The sequence below is a fragment of the Sardina pilchardus genome, chromosome 12 (assembly GCF_963854185.1).
Source record: "Sardina pilchardus chromosome 12, fSarPil1.1, whole genome shotgun sequence".
NCBI classification, from domain to species: domain Eukaryota; kingdom Metazoa; phylum Chordata; class Actinopteri; order Clupeiformes; family Clupeidae; genus Sardina; species Sardina pilchardus.
In genome coordinates this window covers 13,866,228-13,876,227 of record NC_085005.1, presented here as the reverse complement: position 1 = coordinate 13,876,227, position 10,000 = coordinate 13,866,228, and the positions used below count along the sequence as shown (strand labels likewise).

At 45.2% G+C, this 10,000-nt stretch overlaps 1 protein-coding gene across 3 annotated transcripts in view; it reads right to left on the bottom strand.

Moving 5' to 3' along the window:
• phip (pleckstrin homology domain interacting protein) overlaps window positions 1–10,000 on the bottom strand; it is a 60,764-nt gene that overhangs the window by 15,508 nt on the left and 35,256 nt on the right. For 2 of the 3 annotated variants that reach the window (XM_062550430.1, XM_062550432.1), the window contains exons 21-29: window positions 9,635–9,763; window positions 7,321–7,421; window positions 6,680–6,896; window positions 5,561–5,674; window positions 4,942–5,049; window positions 4,545–4,669; window positions 2,311–2,393; window positions 1,940–2,051; window positions 1,173–1,234 (exon numbers count right to left, since the gene is read on the bottom strand). In XM_062550430.1, coding sequence (XP_062406414.1) covers window positions 1,173–1,234; window positions 1,940–2,051; window positions 2,311–2,393; window positions 4,545–4,669; window positions 4,942–5,049; window positions 5,561–5,674; window positions 6,680–6,896; window positions 7,321–7,421; window positions 9,635–9,763 — 1,051 coding nt within the window. The remainder of the gene's footprint in view (window positions 1–1,172; window positions 1,235–1,939; window positions 2,052–2,310; window positions 2,394–4,544; window positions 4,670–4,941; window positions 5,050–5,560; window positions 5,675–6,679; window positions 6,897–7,320; window positions 7,422–9,634; window positions 9,764–10,000) is intronic. The other variant, XM_062550431.1, reaches the window with a different exon arrangement.

Below are 10,000 nucleotides of genomic sequence, written 5' to 3'. Positions count from 1 at the left end.
GAGAGGAAATTAAGGTAGAAGGAGAGACAGACATTCAGAAAAAAGAAAGCACAGAGACAGGCAGGGGGAGGGAGGGATAAAAGGGGGATGGGGAGAGGAGAGAATAAAATGGGAGAGAGGGGGAGGGAAAGAGGGATGCACAGAGACATAAATTAAATGAGGGGACAGAGAAGGATAGACAGATAGACAGAGAGGTGGGGGAGGGGAGAAAACGGAGCGCGGGATAGAGAGAGAGTTATGGAGAGAAAGGGCAAAGAGTCACCGAAGAGGTGGAGGAGAAGAAAGAAGAAGCGCATAGGGAAGGAGTCAGGGAGAGAGAGAGAGAGGCAGGGCATCGTTAGAATGGGTAATGCAGGTTTGGCACACACTCTCTTACACAGATGCACCTCGTATTTACAAGACATACACACACACACACACACACACACACACACACACACACACACACACACACACACACACACACACACACAGATCTACCTTCATGCATAGACCACACACACACACACAGACACGCAAACATACGCACACGCAGACACACGCAGACGCACACACACACACACACACACACACACACACACACACACACACACACAGATATACCTTGCATTTACAAGGCCAGTAAAAAGAGACAACTGAGCGATTGATGAGCTCCATTTAACCATCGTTACCATGACAACCCCATCTTCCCCAGGACCCCCATTAACCAATAGCAATTTGCACAACGCTACATGTCACACTGTGTGTGAGTGTGTGTGTGTGTGTGTGTGCCTGCGAAAGAGAGTGTGTATGTGTACACATGCACGCATGTGTGTATGAGTGTGTGTTCGTGTATGTGTGTGTGCGAGAGAGAGAGTGTGTATGTGTACGTGCGTATGTGTGTGTGTGTGTGTGTGTGTGTGTGTGTGTGTGTGTGTGTGTGTGTGTGTGTGTGCGTGTATGCAGGCGAGTGCATGCTCACAAGTCTTAATTAATTTATAGCAATTGTCTCTCCAAAGAGCATATCATACATGGATGACATTGACTTTGAATGTGTGTGCTAATGTATTTAATACAGGAGTATTAATGTGTGAGTGTGTGTGAGTGCACACACATTACACATTGTGTGTGTGTGTGTGTGTGTGTGTGTGTGTGTGTGTGTGTATGTGTATGTGAATGGGTGTACACCCTACCCTCATCGGGAATCTTCTCCATGTCCCAGGGGCTCATCTTCTCTGTGTCACCATTATCCCAGCTGAAAAACACACACACACACACACACACCATTGTTAGAGTGGTGTAATCTATGGTAAGCTCTGACCTGGAGTTACTTAGCCTAATATACCAGGTGTGCAGGATCCTCTCACAGCTGTCAGGTCAACCTTGCCCCATCACACACACACACACACACACACACACACACACACACACACACACACACACACACACACACACACACACACACACACACAGCACCACATAACACCACACATGACACATAACTGGCGTGCAGTACAAGCAAATGTCTCTGTTATCAGCACTGCACGTCAGAGGGCTACGGAGACATGTGACTTATCAGTGACAGCACGGCCATGTTTTGTAGACCCGAGCATAATATACGACACAGTTACAATGCAGACAAGCAAGGAAAGGGTTAGTGGTGGAGCAGCCATCCCTTTGCCCACCAGGCTGCCGAAAGAACATCTCAGAGACTAACACACTAGCAGTGACACAGTGATAAGCAGCTACTACAACCACAACAACTTCTATGACTCCTGCTTCTCATCATCATCCCAATAATGTGTGAATACACCATAGTAATATTAATGCTTTAAATGAACTGCTGCATTGAACTGAAATGAAGTGCTGAGTTGTACTGGTAAGTGACAGGTGGACAGGTGTGTGTGTGTGTGTGTGTGTGTGTGTGTGTGTGTGTGTGTGTGTGTGTGTGTGGACTTACCAGACATTGTAGCACTGGAAGAGGCTGTCAGGGTAGAGGGCCTGGTATGGCTCCTGGCTCTCAATCGTCCCAAACCACCAGGCATCGTCTATCACCGAGCGGAATCGGTCACCTAGGACACACACACACACACACACACACACACACACACACACACACACACACACACACACACACACACACGCAACAGTGTACAGTTCAAAATATCCGGCACGGTCAAAGTTGTTCAACAAGTACAGAAAGAACATACACTTGTACACAATCTACCAAATCAAATACCATAAACAAGTTAGCCAAGGGTCATGTGGTCTCTGTAAATGTATCACACACACACACACACACACACACACACACACACACACACCACTAACCTATTTGCCACTGCCGTTCTTTTGCTTCATCAAACTGCTGACGGAGAACCAGGAAGTCGATGACATCAGGCATGTCGTGGTATCTATGGCAATGACAAAGAGGGTTGCCGAGTTACAGCCCATGGTCACTAAAACCAGAAATTTGCAGAGATGAGTCCATCTTAACTTTATGTATATCCAAACACCTTAACGAGCTCCAAATAGAATCAATACAATTGATGTTATGATTATCAGTATCAAATTAGTAATGAAGTCAACTATATCGCTTTTTCCTGTTATGTGATGTCGACAGATATGAAATCAAAATCTGATCTCAGAAAATAGGTGGTGATATTTGTCCACTTTCTACACATTTTCCTGCAATATGCCTGAACATGACTCACTGAGAGGGAGATGATGCGTCATCATTTCAGCTCAAGCACACGGGAGCACCACTGCGGTGTATTCTACCCAAGGTGTAGGTTTACATACAGCAAACCTAAGGGCTTTTTTTTTTTTGCACTTCCTTTCTTGTCATCAGCACATCTGGAATACCTGAGTTCCTTTCCAGTGTCATTTCCCTCATTTTACAAGAGAACCCAATATGCTTTAATTATATGTTTGTCTGCGCTACCAATAATCTTTTTCTTTAAAAAAAAAATATATATATATATATATATATATATATATATAGTAGGGTTGTACAATTAAATGATTTTTAATCGATATCACACTTTCAACTAATGCCATTAGCTAATCGCAAAGGCAGCAATTAATCATATAGCTCACCACTCTGTCCCAATGGTTAATCTTGTCACATCTACCATTTTTATATTCATGTCATCCCTCTTCTGTGACAGACAGTGAAGCTCACCTAACAGGAGTGCTGTGCTTCTCATATGGGCTGTGTGCAATATTAGTACTTAAAGTCGGCAAACCAGCTTCCTGCTCGCTATCAACAAGCACCTACAAGAGGAGTGCTTCAGTTGTTCCAAAACATGCTCACCGAAAAATCCTCCCCTCCTTATTTTCTTGAGCAGCCACTGCACGTGTAGGCTGGCGTCTTTTAGGACAAAGGTGGATGCTAAAATTGCTTTTATAACGAGCATATTGGCACACAGCAATGCTACTTTGAGACTTGTGGACATTGTATTTCTTATGTTTTGGTACAGCTAAAGCATTCATCTTCAGGTGCTTGTTCACAGCCATGTCAGCGGACAGGAAGCTGGCTTTCTGACTTCAAGTAAGCTAGTGCACAGAGACCATACCAGGCACACTCATCAATCAGAAGAGGCCCAACTTCAAGTGAAATTTGAAATATTGAACCAAACTTTGACGTTCAAAAATGATATAAAAATATCTGTCTGAAAAGTCGCAATTAGGTATTTTCACCAAATGGTGCTGCCTTAACCTATACTATACTGTAGGTACACTTCAAGAGTGCGCCAAAGGTCACCCGCAGTGCCATCTGTTTCAGATCCATCAGGTCTTCATTGCCGTAAGAGGTTGTCTGAAGCTAGAGGGCCACCGAGCTGACCAAAAATAACACCTCTCTATTACATTCCATTTTTGCCCCGAGCGAACATGACGTCAGAACGAAATGGACTCCTCTCCAAATCCCCGACCGAGTCAAGGACTCGCTTCCTCCTGAGTCATCTCCCAGACTCCTGTTTCCATGGGGCCCATAATCAGCGTACGTTTAACCTGGCGTAGGGAGTCAGCTGGACGGGAAATGATGCCATGACTCATGCTGTGGACTGGCACTCTAAAAAAATACATGCTTCGCTTTGTTTAAATAATTTATTTTAAAGGCAAGTAATCCAGTGTATTGCTACACCTAATGGAGGGGAGTTGTTGCTAAGCACTGATGCTATTGAGTCTATCGCACCACTCAAGTATAAGAAGTCCGATTTCAGTGCACCAGCATTATTTAAATGTTTGTATTGTATTTTCAATTTGTGTGTGTGTGTGTGTGTGTGTGACAGAGGGAGAGACACAGCCTGGGTAAGTGCATGTAGCCGCACTGTCAACATCTATGCTTATTTATGGCTGCATGCATATGTATGAGCATTTGTGAGAGCACGTATGCGTGTGTGCAATCTGGAGGAGAAGGAGCCTCCTGTCAGATTTCCTTTGTCTAGTATGGTATGCATGTAGGTTTAGGTGTGTGTGTGTGTGTGTGTGTGTGTATGTGTGTGTGTGTGTGCGTGTGTGTGTGTGTATGTGCGTGTGTGTGTGTGTCGTCTCCCACTCACTTCATGGAGAAGGAGCCTCCGGTCAGCTTGCCCGTGTCTGGGTCCAGGAAGGCCAGCTTCAGACAGCACAGAGTGGGCAGCCCCACCTCATACTTAATACCAACTATTTTCATCAGCTCCTGCTCCTGTTACACACACACACACACACAATACACACACACACACGTACACGCACATGCATGCACACACAAACACACAAGCAAACACACACGCAAATACACAATAAATACGCACACACACACGCACAGAGAGAGACACACACATACACGTGTCATGTAACATGAAATCACACAAACGAAAAGATCAGGTAAAATTCAGAACATTGTAATGAATATCTCAGCAATATGTCATGTGAGATCCACATTCAGGCATGTGACCAGACACACACAGGCCTTACCCTGAGCTCCATCTTGTGCCACGGCTGCTTTTTGGGGTTGATGCTAAAGATGCGGTTAGATTTGGCCATCTCTACATACGCCTCGTGTCCTTGCCTGAAATAGTACAACTGGACAAACACACACACAGACACACACACAGACACACACACAGACACACACACATATGCTGTTGAAATGCAAAACCAAAGGAAACTGGTATGATGAATGTTTTGGAAAGATTATGCAGGTTTGTGGGATCTTACAAGTGTGCATGAATGTGCAAGTGAGTGAGTGTACGTGGATTTGTATGTGTGTATGTGTGCATGTCAAAGAAAAGCTTATGTGCGTGCCTATAAGTGAGCAAATTAATGTGCGTACCTGTGTGTCTATGTGTGCGCACGTGTGTGTGTGTGTGTGTGTGTGTGTGTGTGTGTGTGTATGTGCATGTGTGCATGGGTGTGTGTGTGTGTATGTCTGCGTACATGGGAGTGTGTGTGTGTGTGTGTGAGTGTGTGTGTGTGTGTGTGTGTGTGTGTGTGTGTGGCTGTGGCTGTGTGTGTGTGTGTGTGTGTGTGTGTGTGGCTGTGGCTGTGTGTGTGTGTGTGTGTGTGTGTGTGTGTGTGTGTGTGTGTGTCCTACCTCATCTCCCATCTGCGGTGTGAAGGGGCACCTGCGGGGCACGGTGTCTGTGATCCAGGGGGACGGCAGCCACTCCTCCAGAGTCAGACCCTGCTCTCGCATCTGTGGTAACCGCTGCACACACACACACACACACACACACACACACACACACACAATCCATACATATGAAATCAACAACTCAGCACTCAAAAACAACACGATGGCAGAGTCAAATCAATAAAAGACGAATGCATATTTCATATATACGCCGTATGAAATCAGACAAGAGCTAAAGAGATTAGAATGATCAGTGAGATGTATTGTCTTTAGCAGTTAAGCTTACTTTACATTACATTACATTTGGTTCTAACCAAAGCGACTAACAACATGGTAAACAGGTCCTTAAATGCCACTCCCTGTTGAAGGTGTGACAGATCATGGCATCAGTGCAGGCAAAGGCCCCGTTCACATGTGATGGAGGTCTCTATTCCCCATTAGCATACACCCTGCTGTGTTGCACAGCCTTACGTCAGCACCCGCAACACAACACACAACAAACACATGTCACCAGATCAAACATGAAGACATATCAGATCACACACGCACACTTCTCCACACACACACACACACACACACATCTTCACACACATAGAACATCAAACACAGACAGGGGTATCAGTTCTCGCTCTCACACACACACACGCCGCACAATCAAAGTGTGAAAGGAGATCATGACACACACACACATTACTAAAAGATACCATTAAAGGGAATTACATAGCACACCAGATGGATAATTTACGAATCCCAAAGGCCATTTTGATAGGAACTATATCAATGTGCAATACATAGAATGCTATTTTTTCAACATTCAACCCAGCCAGCTCATCACACACACAGACACCCACACACCCACACACAAACACACTCACACAGATAGGCAGACAGACACCCCCCCCACACACACACCCAACCCCACCCACCCACACACACACACACACACACACTTTCTCTCTCTCTCTCTCTCTCTCTCTCTCTCTCTCTCTCTCTCTCTCTCTCTCTCTCTCTTTCTCTCTTTCTCTCTTTCTCACACACCCACACACACACACACACACACACACCCACCCACACACACACCTTCATGCGTCCCTCTTTGGGCTTGCTTTTCTTTGGTAGCGCTCCGTCCTTGTCTGGCTTGTCCTTCTTCCGCTCCTTCTTCTCCTTGTCCTTCTTCTTCTCCCCGTCCTCCTCCGAGCTGCTGGCCGTCTTCTTCTTGGGGCGGCTCGTCTTCTTGGGCGGCTCCAGGTTGATGCCCGCGTCCGCCGTCCAGTCCGAGTAGTCGCTGGAGTAGTCACTGCACACACACACACACACACACACACACACACACACACAAAGTCTGTTATCATTATGAACTCAAAGCACACGCACACGCACACGCACACGCACACGCACACGCACACACACACACAGAGCATCTGCATGTGAGTAATGAATGTATATAAGGTATTTTTGAAAGATGTGGAAAGCCTTGTATTAAAGTATTCTGGCGCGTGTTAAATCATCTTATCCACATGGCTGTGTGATGTGGTGTCTGTGGGTCACAAGGTAGTGTGTGTGTGTGTGTGTGTGTGTGTGTGTATACTAAGACATATGGATGTGTCACTGTAACACCTCATTGTGCTGTAACACACACACACACGCACGCACGCACACACACGCGCACACAAACACACACGCACGCACGCACGCGCACACACACACACACACACACACACCTGGAGCTGCTGTGGTCATCAGGCCATGGCTCCTTCTCGTCCTCCTTCTCCTCCTCTCCCTCTGATGACTCTCCGTTTAGAGGACGCACATCTGCCTCTCCCTTGGACACCAACACACAGATGGCAAGAGAGAGAGTGAGAAGGAGAGAGAGAGAGAGAAAGAGAGGAAGGGAGAGAGAGGATGAGAGAAACATATTGAAATAGCTGAAACAAATGTTTTTCATTGAGAGCGGAATATCCTGTGTTGGTGATTTAATAGAGCAATGGAAACATGCTGGAAAGCCATGTGTCAGTGTGTACTGTATGTGTGCTCATGTCTCTCTTTCTCTGTGTGTGTGTGTGTGTGTGTGTGTGTGTGTGTGTGTGTGTGTGTGTGTGTGTGTGTGTGTGTGTGTGTGTGTGTGTGTGTGCCTGTCTGTCTTTCTGGAAACTTAAATGACTTTATTACAGTAATGAATAGTGAAACTTGGACTTTGTCTTTAATAGAGAGACACGAGGCACTTCAAATGGCCCTCACTGATTCATACACCATCTGCATGTCTTGTGTCATGTATAATAAATAGTCCTATGTGCTGGTAGTGTCGGACAAGTGTATGCATATCTTTTGTAAACAGTCAACAATTGGGCTGTCACTTTTGCAAAGTAGGGCTGTCACTTTTGTGAAAAAATCCTGTTCGTGTTTGAGACACAAATGTTCATCGAATCGATTTTCCATGTCTAAATACGTTTCCATTTTCAACGGCAAATATAGGCCAATCCACGGACAACTAACAGCCATTAGGACGAACGTGCTTGAGACACACAAGTCAGACAGCTGCAGCAATATTTCAGATGATTCACTGGCGTGAAGTTCCGTGCACAACAGGAGTGCAACATTCTCAAACGACAATAAGCAAGAGTGATACGGGAACTCGATCGCACAGTTTGCATACCACTTTGTCCTTCTCTCCATAGTTTGATCTGCAGGCCAAAACCCAAAGTGCTTCCATATCAAACTCCAGCAGCAGCCGACTGAAACCGTTTGACACTATACTGTAGGCTGTTTCCTATGCTGAAAATTGGTGGTAATTTTCTTTTTAGCTTTCTTTATTTACTTTTTCTGCTTGTTTGTGAGTTTTGTCTTTTTTATTTGTTTAATTTGTTTAAAATTAATAGTGTACATATTTAAATCGATTCCCTATTTTCATTTTCGAAACTTGTGTTGGTTGGTCTGATCGGTTGATTGTGCAATCAATTTCCGAACGTAAAGTGACAAACCTTCTGTAAAACGAGTCACGGTCTCTGTAAACTTTTAAATCTTAAGGTGTGATTACCAAACATGAGTCCACAGTTCTAAGCCAGATGTATCTCATCAAAAATAAATTAGACTTTTTTATAGTGTTCTTTTTTTGTCTGCAAAAAGCCCTGTAAATTACTGGATGTGTGTGTGTGTGTGTGTGTGTGTGTGTGTGTGTGTGTGTGTGTGTGTGTGTGTGTGTGTGTGTGTGTGTGTGTGTGTGTGTGTGTGTGTGTGTGTGTGTGTGTGTGTGTGTGTGTACATATATGTATGCAGGGCATGAAGTTAACTTTTTTGGCCACCAGCCATTGTGGCGGGTGGATTTTGAAATCCACCAGCCACTGTGTTCTTTTACCAGCCAAATTTTTTTGTGTCCAAAATAAAAATGAACAAAACTCAAAAAATTGAATGGCTAGCCTACTTCTGCACTTGCCCGATCATTAATCACTAAACCCATGTAGAAACTAGAAGACTAGCCTAAAGCGTTCGGCGTATGATTTTTTGTAAAGTGTGCATGTGTTCCTGCATAATATTTGCAGCTAATCTTTGCATTAGCGATACAAATCCGTTGACACTGTTCAATTGGAGTGTCATGAGTGTAGCCCATCAACACGAGCAGGCAGCGCTATGCAACGCACATTTTGAGAACTGTGCCGCTCGCTTTTCTCTGCTATTTTGAATGGCATCAGTGTAGACAGACATATCAGTCAAGACAATCACCCGATCTTAGATGGTGTTACAGTGTATCTCTGTAAACATTGTTGCGAGTCTCGTTTTAACAGTGTTTTCAGTGTTTCGTTGTTTTATTGGCTACCTGCCAATGTGGCAGGTAGGTTGAAAGTTTCACCCGCCAATCACAAAAGTTACCCGCATTTGGCTAGTTGGCGGGTGCCAATTTCATGCCCTGTATGTATGTGTGTATGTGTGTGACTCCATGTGTGTGTGTGACTCTGTGTGTGTTTGCCTCTGTGTGTGTGTGTGTGTGTGTGTGTGTGTGTGTGTGTGTGTGTGTGTGTGTGTGTGTGTGTGTGTGTGTACCTCTGACATGTTGGTCTCCTCCTCTGTAGCTTCGCTCTGCCTGCTGTTCTCCTCCACGGCGGCGCGCGTGTGATAGTTGTGCGGGTTGCTCTGGTGACGCCGGCTCTCCTCGCTCTCCTGTGCATGCTGCTGTTTACGCAGACACACGAGCACACACACACACACACACACACACACACACACACACACACCAAGATACAAAAACGAGCATGAAAAAACACACAAATTGCACAAAAGTACATGGACAAGCACACATACAGACACACAGACACACAACAAAGTGTGCAAGAACGATGTGTATTGTCTGAGTAGTGTGAAGGTGTGTGCGTGCGTGCGCGCGCGCGTGTGTGTGTGTGTGTAGTATAT